The 20,281-nt window shown below is 39.7% G+C and overlaps 1 protein-coding gene across 1 annotated transcript in view; it reads right to left on the reverse strand.

Moving 5' to 3' along the window:
- Positions 1–20,281, reverse strand: part of GREB1L (GREB1 like retinoic acid receptor coactivator) — a 3,215,862-nt gene that overhangs the window by 1,913,327 nt on the left and 1,282,254 nt on the right. The window contains exon 9 of the mRNA XM_044065377.1: positions 4,215–4,352. Coding sequence (XP_043921312.1) covers positions 4,215–4,352 — 138 coding nt within the window. The remainder of the gene's footprint in view (positions 1–4,214; positions 4,353–20,281) is intronic.

Genomic DNA, 20,281 nt, shown 5'->3' on the forward strand with positions numbered 1-20,281 from the left:
TTGTATCTTCATAAGTGATTTTTATAGTTGTATGCTGCATTACTTTTGAATGGTTTAATTTGCATACTTTAGGGTTCCATTCATTTATTTTTCATTGATTTCCAAGTTAGTCTTAACAGGCCAGCAGCCTCTTTTCAAGGGTGGTATACATACTGACTAGTAAACTGGCCAAATTCCCATAATCGTTTTGATAAAGTGCCCTGGGATCTTGAACATCCACCTAAAATATCACCAACCCAGCCAGATGGGATCTTAAGTCTCATCCTAAGGACTGCATACTCAGGAGTGCAGCACCCTCTTACGCTGCTCTGAAATATCAGTATTGGAAAATAAATTCAAGCACCTGGTGGGGAGACAGAACCCACACCCTTCTGATCTTCCAGCAGCAAAAACCTTTGCTACCTGTTGAGTCACTGACACTATCTAATGGCTTCTATTGTGTGTCTTAAATAAATCCAATAATGTTGAGGTGGGTGAAGTGGTGACACATTACTGATCACATTGGTACAATGGTAATTATTGGTTGACATGATTGCAGTAATGATAAAAACTAAATATACTATTTTTTTTGCTTTATATTATTCACTTAAAACATCATGCCCTTTAAAGACATTGAATTTATTTTCCACTAGTGACATTGCAGTTCAGCATTAGGGGGTGATGCACTCCATAGTGTGCTGTCCTTTGGATAAAATATGAAACTGGGGTCCCATATGCCTGACTTGGTGTTAGCTCAAGTGGATGTAGAAGACCCTATTGCACTTAATGGAAAGTAGGGGAATTTCCCTGGTGACCTGACCAAATTTTCCCTAGCCAAATTTCACTCCCTTATCCCCTCCAAATGTATCACAAACCATGCCCCCCAACTCTCCCCACCCTACACACATCTGAAGAGCAGGTCATTAAAGCCTTGAACCTCATCATGGACCTCATAAAGAAAGACACAGATGACCTCCAAACCCTGGATCTGACCTAATTTGGCTTCATCAAGGGCAGATCCTACCTGTTAAACGTGATGGATTTCTTTGAAAATGTGACAAGGGACACAGATGATGTCAAATCTGTGCAAACAGCATACCTCGACTTGGCAAAGGCCTTTGACACAATCCCACACTAGGGCATTACCAATAAACTTAGCAAACTGAATGTAAACCCCTTTGTTGTAAGATGGGTTGCCAAATGGCTCACAAACCGGTCATACACTATCAAAGTGATTGATTCCAGATCACCCAGCAGACCTGTCACCAACAGGGTGCCAACAAGGGTCAGTGCTGGGTCCCCTACTGTTTGGTATATACTTCAGACGTTCAGGCCAAAACTAGGAGGCTGTGGCTGACCAAGTCGGCGGATGACTGCAAACTGGATGCAATTATTGAATCCCCAAATGTCAGTGTACTTCAGGAGGTTCTTACACAGACCAACAACTGGCATCTTAGTCACAGTCTCAAAAAGAATGCTAAGAAATGCATCATCATTCCCTTCAGTAAATATAATGTCTCTTAACACTACCAAATTAACAATAATACCCTATGTACTTACAAAGTGGTAAGAGATTTGGGATCATAAGTAGACTGCAAACTTAACTTTGACCGCCATGTGTCTACTGTAGTAAGGAAGGCTTTCTACGTATCACACTTGATTAGCAAAGGCATTGCTTCTAGAGCAAAGGAGGTTATATCCCTTCTATACTTGTCACTAATCACGCCCATAATTGAGTATAACGGTTCACCGACATAATGCTGAATGCTAAATGTTTGAAACTGAATTGGTTGAATACACTATATTCAATGATCAAAGTGTTGAAATATAATTAGTCTAAACACACAATGCTGAAAGTATCGAATTTGCCCATTTCTGCACTGTAGTGCGATCTCAGAGTTGATATATTTAAGTGGCGGGGGGCGCAGGGGGGCATAGTCCCCCTTCAAAATACTAGGGTTGATCTCATTGCTTTTTCAATGAAAAGATTGTAGACATTTTGATAACACAATATTTTGGGCTGAGATGTTATTTTTCAACCAAATGGCTACTAGACATTATGAAATTCAACATTATGTCGGTAAACAGAGTATAACGTCCCTTTTGTCATGTACCGTACAAAGTACCTGCAACAACTGGAGAGACCTTTGAGGTTTCTAACTAAAAAGATCAAGGGACTCCAGCATATGCCTTACACAGACAGACTGAAGTCCCTGTCACTACATTCAGTATCATATAGACTTCTTGGGGGAGACTTATGCCTGGCTTACAGAGCAATCTGCAACTCAAACCTAATGACTTTGCTGCACATTCGTAAATCAAATTGGACTACAGCTACCTGTTTCAGGGCCTTAAATATGGCCTGCGACTTGAATGGGACGTGCTGGAGGGACAGATTTGTCTCACAGTGACTGCCACGTCATTGGAATAGGCTGCCAATTCATGTGAAGCAGAGCACCGCTATAACAATGTTCAAAAGGAACCTGGATGAGTGGATGGGGCACCATAAATTCTTGCCAGGGATAGTGCCCACAATCCTCCTGGACATGGGCAGTCATTACTAAATACAATCATGGGTATTGGCTAGAGTATCTATGGTATTACACTGGGATGAAATGATTATGCTTGAAATGACCTCCTGTTCGATAGTAACCTCCTATTATCTTATGATCTTATGAATACCACCTCAGGTCTCCCCCGAAGAGAAGCTGCTCATCTAGCGGGATTTACCTGGTCAGCAAAGGGAAGTATATTTAAAAAAAAAAAAGAAAGTGGTTGTATTATACATAGGTATGTGCATGCATGCTGGGAACCACAGCGTCCAGCTCAGCCAGGCTAATATGTACACAACCTGATGAAGAAATACTCCACTGAATTGAGCAATACAATTCAGAACTTCAAAAATATATACTGTCAAAGTAACCCAATCAAATACATAGTACATTTATAGACAAGTTTGAAAATGGCAAATGGTGCAACACAAAAAATACACGATAATGCAAGCAAAACACAAGCACTTAAAAAAAAAAAAAAAGAAAAAGAAGTGCAGCCATATTTCTCAACCCCCAAATGTGAATCATCACAGCACACTGTAGAAAGAGCAGAACTTTCCTTCACAACAAAAGCTCTTACACCCTGTACAGTTAGTGGGAGTAAATCTTTTTATAGGCTTAGTTTATGTATTTAAACAAGTACGTACTCATAAACGGGTCTACCTTTATGAAGAACTCTGTAAATCTAGGAGGAGCAAGGCTAAATATGAGGGCGTAAATAACAGTAGTTGAAAGGTATGGGTGTAACAATAATCAGTTTTCTGCCAATCTGCTTAAAATGGTTTCACACTGTATATGGTTTCAGAGCTCTTCCTTTAGCCAAGTCTCAGTATCTCAAAACTAGTTAGACTTGTCCCTTAAATGCCTTGTCAGTGATGTCCAACAACCTAGCTTTAGCTACTGAAAACTGCTCTCTGTTACATCACTAGCTCAAAAAGGCCAAAGTAGTAGTTCTTCTCTTCCATGCTTAAGCATATAGACAACATTTATTTATCCTAAATACAGAGAACTACGGTCTGCACCCCATTCTGTCTGCTCTGCATCAAGCAGACTCAGAACACAGTTAAGAAGACAATCATCTCAAGATGTTTGCTTTGCAGTGCGCGTAGGGAGACAACTTCCTACAAAGGGTGCTTTCTTGAGATCAAAAGGTCAACCTTCAAGACATTCCTAATTTTGAGGCTAAAATCTTGTTTAAGGCAACTGCCCCATTCAAAATCTCTACTGGTGGGCTAGCACTAGCAGGTCTTAACAAAACACTGAGAAATGCCACCTGAACAATACAATTTCATTGTCATAAATTAAACACAACTTGTGAACACCAAGAATATTTTTCATGACAAAAATCTTTAATAGAAAAGTGGTTGCTATGCTATTTCACATATCCACACATTGGCAGGTGCTGCACTAAAAGATTAGTTAAGCTCTAGAAAATGCATCAAGCATAAAAACAAGTAATGCACCTCAGAATAAGTTTTAGTAGACAACCAAATGCATAAACGTTGTGTTAATGTCATGGGTGGTAAATTAGAATAATTTCTTAATCCACACATTGAAATTCTAGCACAAATATCCTCAACAAATAGCAATGTTACCAATACATCCATATTGCTCCTTCCTTAAAGTACACACTGATTTAAGAAGAATACAGACAAATAAATGCAAACAAAAGCAACATATTACCCGTCACTGTCAAAGTCTTCTCTAGAGGCTGCACTGACAAAGCCACTGGTCTGGTCACATTCTTGTTTTTGGACTGATCTGGGTTTGTACTTAACGACACGGCAGATGTAGCTCTTGGTGGACTTAAAGATGAATCTGCTGCACAAAAGAGAAAGAGAGACAGCTCCCTCAGACTGATGTTCTGAGTGCCAGAAACAAGTTCCCCACTGTCTTTCAACAACTCAAGGATGTTTTCACAACTTTGCCACCAGAAATAAATTTTGGCTTGACTGTACTGAATAAAACTTAAAGCATCTATACAAGGCATCTACATGGTCATCAAATGACACTTAATATATTAAAAAGCTGAAGCATTCTAAAATGTAATTTATGTATTATTAACTAGGTAAATGGATTGTTACAAGATCTTTTCAGCCACATCCTGAGTGAAGAGGCTCTGACATAACAGATACATGACAATAACATACAATGAGATACCAATCTCTGATTTGAAAAAGCATATAATTACATATACTAAGTTATAAAAGTAAAACATTATATTAGATTATTTCACTGTTTTGTTTTTACATTTTGCCTGCACAGCATATATGTAGAAATAAATACTATGAACACAAGCTAGTTTTACACGTTCACTTAAACAACCTGAACAGTGCTAAAAGCAGTACAAGTGGCTTGGACCAGTCATGTAATGATGAATGTAACAGATGAAAACAAATGAAACATAACTTTACACTAACATTTACAGAAACCACAATACATACTCCTAATGCTGACATTTCCCAGTTAACAGATGTTCCACCTTGCAACACTCCACAGCATTGTGGTCATAACCTTGACCTTTGTTAGTTTTGTGAAAAGTACCACTTGTCAGTCTTTCATTCTTTTTTTAAAGCGAAGTAAGCTAGATTTGCTTCAATTCTTCCAGGATAACTGTAGAAGTAACTGTAGCCAAAGTATGCTAAGGTACACATCACCACACATAAAACTGCAAACATAACCTTGAGTGTAATGATTTGAAACTTTGCAAAGAGTAATTTCAGAACAACCAAACAATCCTAATCACTATAAAACAGCAGGTTGTCCAACTTGGATTACTGCTATGATACTCCTACTTCAAACATCAAATTTAACCTACCTACTTCAAAGAGTTTGACAGCAGTCAAATGATGTCATACAAGTAATAACGCAAAGCTGTGTCATCAACTTAACATAATTGTACATATCTGAGGGTAGTCAATTTCAGGGACAGCAATAACTAAGTTCACGTCCAGCTAGAGTTTCAGAGCTCAGCACTACCCTCCAATGCTCACCTTACATCTCTGACTCTCCTGATGTCTCTGTGTTGAGGCAAAAAGGTGGAGGTATTGTTAGCCATCTTCTTTCCCTGTGACATGGTGTGATACAGACATTCACTTAAACAAGCCATGCCACAAGTAAAAGAGCACAGTTAAGTACCCCTAGAGTATTCAATTCTCTTCTGTGGTACAGTGTATTTTTCTGAGTTCTTTTTCATCTGTTCAGGTGCAGACATGCCCCCAACCAGAAGGTTACTACTGCAGTACTTATATGTTGCATCCACAGCTTTGTATTGACATTTAGTTGATGTGAGCACAAATCCTGTCCAACTTAACAGCAAAATTCATATATTAGTCCCAGTGTCAACAAAGTACAGTTTTGTACCTACCATAAATGTAGATGTTAGAGTGCTAATACAGCTGCAGTAATCACAGATGGGTTTTCTGCCATCAGGCGGGTCCTCGGTCGGCCGAATTCCAAAGTCTAGGTCCGGCGTCGGTTGTTGTCGCTTTCTTTCCTGACGTCAGTGAGGCAGGGGTATACAAGACACAGCCGACGCCATTTTCTTCAGTCTTTCTTGCCCCAGATGTCAAGTGCCCCCAGAAGGAAGGCAATACATAAATTATACTTGTATACATGCAATGCAATATAATCAAAAATCAGTAGTTGCAAGCAAATATACCATGGAAGAATAACCCAATCAGGTTGTATGAAGAGGGGTTAGGCCCTAGGCCTTTACCAAGAGGGGAAGGAGGGAGGGAAAACTGTACTGCAGCTGTATTAGCACTCGAACATCTACATTTATGGTAGGTACAAAACTGTACTATGTTCATCGTGCATACAGCTGCAGTAATCACAGATGGGTAGAATCCCAAAGCTACGCACAGGGTGGTAGGCACTAGGTGGAACTGGGATGAGCCAGAATGCCCTGCAACACAGCAGTGGCAAAGCCTGCTCTAGTTTTGGAATATAAAGGCAGGTGGTAGTATCTTGTGAAGGTATGCACAGAACTCCAAGTGGCTGCCTCCAAAATATCTTTGGTAGGAACTCCTCTGAGGAAGGCTGTAGAGGTAGCTGTGGCCCTGGTGGAGTGGGATCTGATGCCTGTAGGGACAGATTTTCCATGATAGAAGTAACAAAACCGTATGCAGTGGCCTATCCATTTTGAAATTGTCTGTTTGGTAACTGGCTTCCCTTGAGCTCCTACAGCATAGGACACAAAAAGTTGTTCTGATTTCCTGAAGGGCTTTGTTCTGTCCAAATAATAACGTAGCTGTCTATGGATGTCTAAGGAGTGTAGCAGCCTTTCCCCTTTGTTTTGAGGATTGGGGTAAAAAGTAGGCAAGTGTATGGCTTGATTTAAAGCTACCCTGGATACCACTTTAGGCATAAATGACGGGTTGGTTCGAAGGGAAACCCTGTCCTGAAGGAAGATGAGAAAGGGCTGCACAGCCATGAGGGCTTGTAGTTCCGAAACCCTACGAGCTGAGGTAATGGCCAGAAGGAAAGCTGTTTTCCAGGACAAATATTGCAAATCTGTTGAGGCAGCTGGTTCAAAGGGAGGCAATGTTAATTTTTCTAGAATGTAATTAAGATCCCAGGCTGGTATTGGTTGTTTCCTTGGTGGTCTTATATTCTTAGCGCCTCTGAGGAACTGTCTTAAGAGTGGGTGAGAGAATAAGGGTGGATCCGTGTTGAATTCTGCAGAAATGGCTGAGGCATGGATTTTTATGGAGGAAAATGAAAGTCCACTGTTCAGCAGCTCAGCTAGATACTGTAATACCTGAGGCAAATTCAGTTTTCTAGGGTCCTGGCCTTTTTCTCATTCCAAGAGCAAAACCGTTTCCATTTTATGGAGTAAGCCTTTCTAGTAGATGGCCTTCTGGCCTCCAAAATGACATCCTGCACCTCTTTGGGGAGTAGGGTCTGTTGTGGTGTTAAGGAATTTTCCATGCAGCGAGATTGAGTGTTTTCAGCTGACTGTGAAGAGTTTTGTAGCTGTGCTGAGTCAGCAGAAGAGGCATTAGAGGTAGGGACCAGGGAGGAGTATGTGTTAGGCTCCTCAGGAGTGGGTACCAGTGTTGCCTTGGCCAGTCTGGAGCAATCAGTATCATCTTCGGTCTGTCTGCTCTTGCTTTCAAGAGCACCTTGGGCAGAAGAGGCAGAGGTGGGAAAGCGTAAACTGTCCATGCTGTCCAACTGAATGAAAGGGCGCCCACTCTCCAGGCCTTTGGATGAAAGGTCCTTGAACAAAACTTTTCCAATTGATGATTCCTGTGGGAGGTGAAGAGATCTATGTCTGGCCTCCCCCACGCTTGGATTATCTTTGTAAACACTTGAGGATGCAACTTCCATTCGTGTGGATCTGTCATATTTCTGCTTAGATTGTCTGCCAGCGTGTTTTCCAAACCTGGCAAGTACTGTGCTTGAAGTTCAATTTGCCATTCCAGAGCCAAGTTCCAAAGTGTCATGGCTAGTCTGCACAGGGGGTATGAATGTGTTCCTCCTGGTTTGTTTATGTACCACATTACTGTGGTGTTGTCTGTTCTTATCAATAATTGTCCTGGATGCAGGAGGTCCTTGAAAGCTGTAATTGCATTTATCACTGCTAGCATTTCTTTTTGATTGATGTGAAGGTGCTTTTCCTTTTGGGACCATTTGCCCTGAATGCACCTGTCTGTCATGTGCGCCCCCCAGGCGTAATCTGAGGCGTCTGTTGTGATGACTTGATTTGCTTGAGGCTTGCAGAATGGGAGACCTGTGTTTGTTTGACATGCTTGGGCTCACCATAGAAATTCCTTTTGCAAACATGGAATTATTGGTATTATTGTTTCCAAACTGTGGCTGTGTTGAGACCATAGTTTTTTTAGGTACCATTGAAGTTTCCTCATATGCAACTTTGCACATGGGATTAAAAGAATGCAAGATGCCATGAAGCCCAGAGCCTGCAGGATTTTCCTTGCAGTAAGCCTGGTACAATTTGCTAGTATTTTGAAGTACTGAGTTAGTTGCCCCTGTTTTTCTGGCGTAAGATAGGCAATCTGGGTGTTTGTGTCCAAGTTGGCACCCAGGAAAGTTATTTTCTGTGATGGTGTTAGCCTGGATTTCTCTTTGTTGATTGTGTATCCCAGAGAATGCAGTAACCGTGTTACATAAGCCAGATGTTCCAGAAGTATGTGCTTGCTGTCCGCTTGGATCAGGCAGTCGTCCAAATAAGGGTAAATGTGTATCCCTTGAAGTCTGCAGTAGGCAATTACTGATGCCAGGCATTTCGTGAATACTCTGGGTGCAGTAGATAAGCCAAAGGGCAATGCAGAGAATTGACAGTGGATTGAACCTGCAAGAAATCTGAGGTATCTTCTGCAGCTTTGTCTGATTGGGACATGCAGGTATGCCTCCTTGAGGTCCAATGTTACCAGCCAAGACTCCTTGCCCAGCATGGGAAGAAGCTGCTGTAATGTGAGCATCTTGAAGTTTGGTACGAGTAAGAATGTGTTTAGGATGGATAAGTCCAAAATGGGTCTCCAGTCGGTTCCTTTCCTTGGTACCAGAAATAGCCTGGAATAAAAACCTTGACCTTGTTCGTGAGTAGGTACCTCTTGAATAGCTTTCATGTCTATGAGCTTTAAAATTTGTAGTTGTGCCTCTGCCCTTTGATTGTGTGGCAGGTTTGGCATGCCTCTCATTTTTGGAAGAGTGTGAAAATGAAATCTGTAGCCTCTGTTTATAACGTCCAGGATCCATTTGTCTGTTGTGACAATATGCCAATTTCTTGTAAATAATGCCAGCTTTCCTCCCAAGGGTGCTGCCAGCTGAGACTTGCTTGGTATGGAAAGGAGGAAGTCATTGGGTTTGTTTCCTGTATTGTTGTGCACTGTCTTTGCCACCTCTTGGTGCTGGAGTTTGCCATTGCCTGCCTCTATATGATCCTTGTGATTGTCCTCTGCCCCTTGTGCGCCTGTATCTACCTCTTTGGGGCTTGTCCGTGGCTGGAAAGGACCAGTTTTTAGAAGGCCAATTTCTGCTAAAACGTGGTGGTTAAACCTGTAGAAAAGCTTTGACAGTTTGCATAGATTTGTCTTTTTCTTCCATTTTCCGTAATATCTCCTCAGCATTAGTACCAAATAGCACATCCTTTTGTAAAGGAGCATCTAGAAGTTTAGCTTTCACATGATCAGGCAAGATTTGTTCCCTAAGCCAGGCATGTCTACGAATGACTGATCCTGTAACAGCCACTCTACTTGAGGCCTCTAGGGCATCATAGCCACATTGTAAGGTGTGTTTACCCACTTGTTCTGCACTATGCATCATATCCTGCAACTCCTTCAAATCTGGTTGTTCAGGTTGAGACATTTTATTTCTTAATTGTGATAACAGAAACTGCTGATATTTAAGCATATGAAACTGACAATTTAAGGCCCTCATGGCTAGGGTGGCCGAGGTATATACCTTTTTTCCCCACCTTTCTAAGGATCTTGACTCTCTTTCGGAAGGTAGTAGATTCTTAGCAGTAGAGGCCTTCATTCCCTTGGGGCCTTGAGAAATGGTTTCAGGGTCAGAATTATGGCTTTTGTAAAGAAATTGGTGAGAGTTAGGAACTCTGTAGTACCTATCAGGCTTGACTGGGGCAGGAGGCAGGGAATCCGGATTAAGGCAAGCCTCCGAATAAACATCATCAAGTATGTCCAAGACAGGAGGTATCGCCAGAGGTCTGTGTTGAGGTAACAAAAGAAATTCCCTAAGTCTTTTCTTGGAATCAGAAAAGTCTTGGCCTTCCCAATGGAAGTGTTCCCTCAAGGTGTGCAAGGTTTCCCCAAAAGAAAAATCCTCAGGAGGAGATACAGAAGGAATGGACTGCTCTGCATCAGAATCTTCAAAAGGGGAGAAAGAGTGTTCCTCTACATCAGAATGTTCTGAAAAATGGAGCCCTGATCAGAAGAGGGAGAATCTTCCTCCACTCTGGGTCTCTTGTCTGGAGGGGGTTGGGAACCCCTGATAAGAGTAATTAAATCCTCAGCCATTTTAAGCATCTGCTTTTTAGGCATGGGGCCTGGAGATGGGCCCTGTGCAACAGGCCTCTTGGGATACCTGGCTGATTTGGACTTAGTAAAGGCCTTAATGGAAAAGGAAGATGAGGGTCTAAAGACACCATGGGTGGAAGTGGACCTGTCCACATTAGGAGGCTCAACGCTCACAGTGGCTTCGGTGGTTGTACTCTGGGTATGGGCCGAGGTACCTGCGGTCTCGGTTACAGAAGACACCGCCAAAGAAGTGTCGTCGGTAGTCAGGGACTGTATAGGCGTCTCGCTGAGAACCGGACCACGTGTAGCCGGTTTTGGCGTGGTGTCGGTGGGGACCGCGGACCTCGCGTGTCGGTCCTTGTCCTTGCGTTTTTTGGACAAAACGGTAGTCGGAGTCTCCGACGACATTTTATAATCAAAGGCTTTACCAAAAAAGTGTTGGGCGAACTCTGCCCGACGCTTAATAGTGCGTTTATTGAAAGTAGCGCAAAAGCGACAGCCCGAGACGTCGTGGTCTGGGCCTAAACAAGGTATGCAGAGGGAATGGAAATCCTTATGCGGTATTTGCTTCCCACAAGAAATACAATTGTTAACTTTTTCTGACATCGGTCTGAGGCAAGAAAAGTTTCCCCAACGGGGTACTTAGCTTTAATGAAGACTTCGGTTTCCAATTTTTTGTAAATTCAGGAGCTGGCCGACCAGCACTTGCAAACTGCTTCTGCTTCGGGCACTGCGCGGCAAAAAAGACTGAAGAAAATGGCGTTGGCTGTGTCTTATATACCCCTGCCTCACTGACGTCAGGAAAGAAAGCGACAACAACCGACGCCGGACCTAGACTTTGGAATTCGGCCGACCGAGGACCCGCCTGACGGCAGAAAACCCATCTGTGATTACTGCAGCTGTATGCACGATGAACATCCAAGCACTCCAACAGTAACACATATGTTTCTGTACAAGGCAGCAGCAACTGACTGTTTGTCATTATGTGTCAGGTAAGAAATAGGTCACAGACAATGCAGACAAAGAACAGCTTTAACTTTATGAGATTATTCATAACTCAGAATCGAAACAGGGTAAAAGCAATGTACTTCTACCACAGGGAAGACTGAACATTGTAGTCTGTGGCTAGATGTCAGCTCAAACAGTCTACAGTCGTCGGGGTAGTGCCAACAATGCTGAGCAATGCCTCTTGGAAGACAAAGCCTGTTGTGACTTTGGAACATTCACATATGTACAGCATTTATTTTGAGCTCTGCTGGGCCTTCTGAAGTCCTGCACAGCCTCATAGAAAGACAGCAGCATAGCTAAGGTGAGGCAGAGGGGGCAGCCGCCCTGGGAGCAAAGTACTAGGGGATATGATCAGCAAATGTCAGTTTCAGTGTAGAGCAGTGCACTGCCAGCAGGGTCTATATTATATGAATGAAAGTTTATATAAGCAAATGCTCCAATGAACAAAACTCCTGGACATCGAGGTGCATGTTGTGGGATCGCAATACAGTGAAGATTTGAGTTTTGCCCTTTCCTCACTGTAGTGCAATCTCGAAGTTGCAAAATATATTTAGCAGGGGGGTGGGGCGCAGCCCCCACAATATTGTTTTCGATTGAGTGTTCGCTTATATGAACTTTCGTTCATATAACATAGACCCCTTCCGGCATTCAAATGCCAGTACTGCAATTACGGTCAGAACTGAAATGCTTAAAGCTTCCTGTGTGGAATAAACTGGAGCAGCTACATTGTAGCAATCAGTTTGTTACAGTATAAAAATATATACATTTTCCTTTTTAGAACTGAAACTGTTTAGTGTTCTGTGTATGGCATAAAACTGCAGCAGCTTCTTGCAACATTGTGGTAAGCAGTTTTGTTACCATTTAAAAGGAAAGAGCTTTTCTCCCCAAAAGAACTGAGCATTTCTGTTGTTAAATCTAAAGCACTTAAGAGGACTTTTTCTTTGCCCCTCAACTTAGAGCTGAGGTGGGGGGGGGGGCGCACCAGGTGCCAGATTAGATAGCTAAACATCTGCAAATGGGGAGTTGAACACACAATTTTCTCATTATTGCAACCCACATCAGATCCATAATGTGACCATTAAATCACTCAGTTTTCTAAAGAGAATTACAATACTTCTACGTAAAGAATCCTAACAGGTTTACATTACCTAACAAAAATAAAAGAAACATCAGTGACAAAGGTTCACAGTTTCTCCCTCTTCTACTTTTTGTACTACAGTTATCAAACACATACTATTAGCTAGGAAGGGACATCAGTACTAACCTCTCCCTTTGAGATGAAAGTATCTTCACCTGTGATGAGAGCAGCATGCTTTCTGTTCTGTTTACAACCACTTAATTATGAACACAATACAGTGGCTATACACACAAATAAGCCTGTTGTCAAATGTAATCATGAAGCGGAGTACATGTTAGTAGGATTTTTCCCCCCATTGTAGAAGTTTGCTGCATACACGGTACGTTAATGTATACCTTTCTGCACATATTGCCTTGTTTACACATAATACACATTATCCAGCTGTATGAAGGTTTATCTTGGTCTTCTCGTACAGTATACCCAACTTTGTGCAAGTCAGCAGATGTACTGCTGTTTGCTAAAGTTTACCACCTGCAATGCTCCTAAATGAACTACTCTGCAATATTTTGTCTACCACATGGCAAAAGCAATACTACTTTGTACAACATATGTATACTATTTCCAGCAGAAATTAGTATGGTGAAACAAAACCAACACATTTTATTTGGACAAACAACCATAAGCGCTTCTGCAGTATTTAAACTGCTTCCTCAGATGTATAAAATCACCACCATGCCTTCTCATTTACACAGGTTATCTTAAGATCACATGATATAGAAACAATTGCCTCTTAAAGGCACAAACTATACTCTACAAAATATTCTAAAAACTATAAAATCTCTACATATACTGAATATGTATATATATGTAAGTGTGTGTGTGTGTAGATATATATATATATATATATATAAAATTCTAAACAGAAATAATAAACAAATTATCATTTTACCTAAGATGTGGACGTAACTTCAACATCGGTCTTATTGGAACTTTATCATTAAGACCTAAGCCAGTATCAGCTCTAAGTCTAATTATCCATTTACTCTCCAAAGACTCGGTTGCATTGCTTATGTCACCCCCTCTCAAACCTATCTCTATCTTGCCTATAACCAAAAACTTAAACTTGTGTTCAAAAGAGGTTTCTCCCACATGTTTAGCAAGGACATTACTTCTAGAACCATTCCTGATGTTAAATAAATGCTCCCTTACTCTATCCTTCAGACATCTATCAGTCTTTCCTACATAAAATGTTTTGCTATAACACAATGTGCCAGACATACTATATGCATGCTATTACATGTAGCCTCAGCACTAAACCTATATAGTCTACCTTGAGCTGGATGTAAAAATTCCCCCTAAATGTCTATATACCCACAATAATTGCAACTACGACATGGTCTAGTCACAAAGTCACTAACATTTTTCTTATATTCAACTTTACTGGGTCCTACTTGATGCTTGGGATAACATAACATTTGTTTCAAAGATTTTTTTCTTCTTGTACACAAAACTTGGGACCTCCTAACTATCTTCTTTATTTCTGGGTTCGTTGCCATAATCTTCCAGTGTTTTTAATGATATTAGTTATACCTTCAGAAGTTTTAGAAAATGTTACTGGCACTCTACATCTGCTACCACTGGAATACTACTTATTTTTATTTAAAGGTGGATTAGATGAAAAATATGGTCTCCCCTCATATTTCCTACTTTTGACCACAGCTCCTAACGAACTATGCACTTTATATTTACTATAGCCTCTTGCTACCAAGTAACCAAGCCCAAAAGCGAAAAGTAACACTGCAAAAAGAAGAAATGCTGCTCCAAAGCCACAAAACGGTATTTTAATAAACCAAATGTAAGCGTTACATTTGGTTTATTAAAATACCATTTTGTGGCTTTCGAGCAGCTTTTCTTCTTTTTGCAGTATATCCTCTTGCTATAAATCTCTCTTCTAAACCCACTATCTCTTTTAAGAAATTATCGTTTGCATTAACCATGGATATCCTTGTCCCGCTACAACATTCTTAAAATTGTGATGTGGATGCATACTACTACGATGTAAAAAAGTATTTTTATAGCAAGGCTTTCTATACACTAGTGAGTTTATAGTACCATCTTGTTCCAAAAACGAAGAACCACTTCGCCACAGGGTAAGGATCCACAAACGATTTCCACTCGTTAGTTAAAACACTTGTTTAATAAGGCTTCGCCTCCAACCATAAAAAACAATATGAGCACAGTAGAGTTAGGTGCTTTCACCCAGTCCAAATACCAGGCTTCCTCAGAACTCATAACAATATAATTAATCCCCTTAAATAGCTTGATTGCAACATGTGACCGCCCTTCCCCGCCAAAAAGTTAAATACATACATCTCTGTTTTTTTTTTTTTTTTTAATTTTGTACAAACAAAACCTGATACTTTTGTTTAAAAAACATTGAAAGTCAATAAAATAAATACTGAATTGTTCATAATCACAACTGTACAAACGAATACATGTGTGTGTATACATAATCTGTGTGTTTTGTACACCAAAAAACAAATCAACACCCACAAATATTCCAATTCATAATCTAGCAGCTCTTAATTTTAAGACACTGCTAATATTGATGTTATCATTGAGCCCTGGGGCTTTTCCAGCATCCAATTTAAGTTGCCAAAGCAACTCCCTATATTCCAATTTGGATTCGCAACTACCACCCCGGGGGTCCATGCATACCTGTTCCAATACAAAAAACTTTATGTCCATGTTTTTGCAAGTTTGAGAATGTTTATAAAAGGTATTTATCTCCTTCCCTCTGCTAACTTCATACATGTGTTCGTAAATCCTCCTATTCATATGCCTTTCTGTTTTCCCTACATAAAACCTTGAGCATTGCGTACACATGCCCAAGTACACTACCCCCTTGGTCCTACAATTAAAAAATTGGGAAGCTTGAATATTAAATTTCCTAGACAGAACATACAAAGAACCCTGATTGATCATGTAACAACATTGGTGACAAGCCCCGCACTTATAAGTGCCTTTCTTCATCCTACCCTGTCCACTTTGCACTCCTAACCCTCTCTCCATACGTTCCTTAAGATTCATATCTCTCTTCCTAATAAAATGGGGCTGGCAGGGTAAAAAATCAGAAATTTCCTCATTCACCATTTAATACTGGCCAGAATTTAATAATGATCCTTTCCACTTCAGACGAGGTCATCGAAAGTGTGTGTACAAAGGCACCTTCCTTTGTAAGAGCCTTAGAAAAACATTTGTCCAACTCACATGTTCCACATCCTAATAAAAGGAAAAATATTTTGTCTCCATTCTCAATGACTTCCTTAGCTATATTCCCAATAAGCTTTTCTGGATAACCCCTCTCTAAAAAGAGTGTCATAATAAAATCCAGTTCCTTCAAGAACTGTTCCCTCAAACTTGTCTTTCTTGAAGCCCTAATCATCTGGCCTTTCACTATTCCCTTTTTTTGATAAAAAAAATGTCCACTGTCAAAATGCAAGTATGTGTTGGAAAATGTCTTTTTCCTGAAAATTTTTGAATGAAAACAATCGTTCTCATAATCTTTGTACAGTGTGACGTCTAGATAGTCTAAACTATCTTCCCTCATATTCATAGTGAAATTCAGAAATTCCGTGGACTCATTAATGTAACTAAAAAAATCATCTAGTTTTTCTTTTGAACCTTTCCATAACAAGCAAATATCATCTAAAAATCTAGTGTACTTAATGATATGGTTTGTCCACTCAGTCTGTAGTATGAATTTTCGTTCCCAAAAATATAGTACACAATTAGCGTACAATGGGGCACAAGGTGCTCCCATAGCTACTCCCTTCTTTTGATGATAATATTCTCCAATGAAGTGTAAGAAATTGTTCCTAAGAACAGTTTCAGTAAATTCAATTATTAAATTAATGGTGCTGTTATCCAAACCAGACTCAGTAATAAGTATTTCAGAAAACCATTCTAGACCTTTCTCATGAGGAATACTCGGGAACAATTCAACACCATCAATAGTAACCGTAAGTCCCTACTGTATAGATCTTTCGTTGTTCCCTTCAAAAACTCCCATGAGTCCTTACAGACATCTGGTATTGAGGCAATAAAATTTTTTACCTTCAAATCCACAAAAATAGCCAAGGGTTCGTTAATACCACCTTCACCTGCTACTATGGTTCTGAATTTAATAACATTAACCCCTTTATGTATCTTGGGGATTCCAAAAATTGTGGATATTTTTGGTTTGTCCACATATAAAAAATTGTATAACTTTTCATTCATACTCCCTTGCATTAAATGATCTAACAAGTAGTATTTGATTTTGGCATAAGCTATGTTAATCTCATTTTGAGAAACCAATTCATATTGCTCTGTGTCTTGTAAAATGTTGTACATATACATGTCATAATCAACGGTGTACATTAAAACCACACCTCCCCCCTTGTCTGGTTTCATTACTCTACACTTCTGTTCATTTAAATACAATACATTTTTTTTGTCCATTTTAGAAAAGTTACCACTCATACCTTCCTTATAGTTCAATTGCCCAATTTCCTTCTCAGCAAGTTCTTCAAATATTTTCAAAAATGGATGGATCGGTGGGTTAAAAGTACTAGTCCTAGATTATTCACGATGAGGTTGTTCCTGACCTTTAAATATTATGTTCAAGTTCAGTTGTCTAATAAAAAGCTTTAAATCAATAATTGTGTTGACCAATCTCCCTGGGCGTGAGGGAACAAAATGAAATCCTTTCGTGAAAAGGTTAAAATATTCATCAGAAATATTAATGTCCTTAAAATTAAATATAATGAAATTTCCTTTTTTACAAACCCTATTCTGTTGGTCGTAATCATCTCGTAATTCGTTAAAAAGATGTTCAGCCATTGAGTGGACCATCTTGTTCCACCTTAACTAACACATCCAGAAAACTAATTTCTTTATTCAAATGGTTTTCAACAAATTTCAAAAAGGTAGCGCTGTTATTTATGTACTCAACAAATGTCATTAATTCTTCCTCAGTTCCATCCCAAATCAAAAACAAATTGTCCACAAACCTTCTATAAAATACATTTGTAGAAAAAGAACTATTAAAAACATTATTCATTTCCCTGATCAACATAATTAAGTTGGAGTAGCTATTGGCACAAGATGTGTCCATAGCTACGCCATCCTTTTGTAAGTAAAAACTCTTATCAAACAGAAAAACATTGTTGTACAATATTAATTCAACCAAAAAACAAACTGATTTTCTCCTTAAAGAATTTTTCCATGTTACACAGAAAATTCCTCATCCATTCCAGTCCTGTATTATTTGGAATCACTGTGAAAAGCGACTGTACATCTAAAGTAACAAAATACCACTTATCCATCCTAAAAACAGCAGGAGTAAAACCATATAGGTCCTGCAAAAACTGTCCAGAATCTTGAAAAATATTCTTTTTAGACTCTAAATAAATAAAATAAATATAGGTCCTGCAAAAACTGTCCAGAATATTTTAAAATATTCTTTTTAGACTCTATAAAGGGCTTCAAATTCTTCTCAACAAAAATAGACATTGCTTCAGTATACCAGTTTTGCCCTGATACTATCGGTTTTAGGGGTGGACACACAGGGTCCTTATGTACCTTAGGTAAACCCTGTATCACGGGTATTGTAGGTTTATTCACATATAAAAATTCATACAGTTGTTTATCTAATGCTTTTGAAATAAACAAGGACTTAACCCTGCTCTTAACAGGTTCAATCATATTATAAACATCAAACATCCTAATCAGACTACATCAGCTAGCATTTTTTCCATCATACCTATATACCATTCTGAATCCATGATAACAATTGGTCCACCCTTATCAGCTGGACGGATTACAATACTTTCATCATGCATTAAACTCAACAGGGCCTCACTTTCTTTATAAGACACATTATTATTAAGGCCTTTCTTGGCACCAGCTATACATGTCATCAATACATAACTTTTTGAACACCTTTACTAGTTGATGCATATTGGGCATATATACACTAGGTTTTCTAAATGTAAAGTTACTGTTTTCACATAATGAACCATCAGTATCACTAAACATATGTTTAAGCATTACATTTCTTGTAAATGTTTTTAAATTCAAAATTACTTCTGTAATGTCATCAACTTTTGTTGGTACAAATGAAAGTCCATTCTGTAATAAAGACATCTCATCACTGGTTAGCTGCCTGCTTGATAAATTACAAATAGTCATTCTCCAAAGTTTTTTGATACTCGAAGAATCCGTTGTCTCCTGCTGTATTCTCCTTTTGTGCCTGGTTCTACTCGTTGACCTTGACCTCCTTATATATGCCTGCTGCTTTATCGGTAATGGAAAATTTAGTGATTCCTTCCTTTGTAGGCTTGTACTTCTTCTAGTAACAGAATAATGCACCTCCGCTACTACAGTGACCGTTTTCTTTCTCTTGCCAAATTCTTTCACATTCTCTGACATATCCGGGTCTCCAGTGACGTCAATACTCAATGCAAAAGCTTCCTCAATGGTTAACACTTTGGTCACACCTGCTTGCTTAGCAACAACAGGCGTTACCTCTGAGGAGTCTTCCTTTTTAGTAAAATTAGTTCTCAGCCAGGCAAATATATGGACATTTTCAAAGTCACTGCTGTCTCTAATGAGCTTGTTAACCTTAAGACGAATTCATTTCTGTTCATAGAAACTCAGTGCATCCAATGCACTGTGAAACACTGTGTCCATCATATCAGCACAAAACTGCTCATACAAGTCCGCAACACTCCGTTCTATAAGTGCAATCAACTCTTTCTTCTTTCTTTGCAAAGTCAATCAATAACTTCATGTAGTTAAAGCTGAGATCAAAATTCAGTTTCTGCCATTTACTTAGAGCAGGATACACAGCTACATGAGATGTCTATTACAGAAAGGACTTTCATTTGTACCAACAAAATCTGATGACATTACAGAGGTAATTTTGAATTTAAAAACATTTACAAGAAATGTTATGCTTAAAAAAAAAAAAAGTTGTGTACTCACCATAACGTTCCATGTGAGTTGTCCACCTCGCCTTCATTCTTACTGGTTGGGTTCACTCGGCTGCATTCTAAAGCTCAAGGTCTTCCACTGGCTCGTGGCTGTATCCCTACCCCATCATGCTCTAGTAAAGTTCCCCAGATCTTGTTTGCTGATAACCACAGTTAGTAAATGTACTATTATAACATTTTGTAAAGAGACAGAAAAAGGTCAGAGGACGTATCTGCCAAATTAGAACCGCTTGCTCCTCCAGGATTCATAGACTGGGGAAGGAGGGTGGGATGCAAGAATGAAGGCGAGGAGGACAACTCACATGGAACGTTATGGTGAGTACATAACTTCTTTATTTGAAGTTGTCTTATCTCGCCTCCATTCTTACTGGTTGGGACAGCGTCCCTAGCACCATTTTTCCTGGGTGGCTCATGGGAGTATATTCTACAGGACAGTAAACCTGTCCCTGGAGGCCAAATCTACTTTGTAATGAGTGATAAAGGTATGAGGCCTTGCCCAAGTCGCGGCAGCACAAATAGGATCAAGTGGCAGTCTGGTGTGAAAGGCATTAGAGGTTGCCATGGCTCTCTCGTAGAATGACCCTTGAATTTAGAGAGAAGAGCTTTGTTGTTAGAATTACATATAAA

The sequence above is a fragment of the Protopterus annectens genome, chromosome 3.part0, assembly GCF_019279795.1.
Source record: "Protopterus annectens isolate FY-2018-M chromosome 3.part0, PAN1.0, whole genome shotgun sequence".
NCBI lineage: Eukaryota > Metazoa > Chordata > Ceratodontiformes > Protopteridae > Protopterus > Protopterus annectens.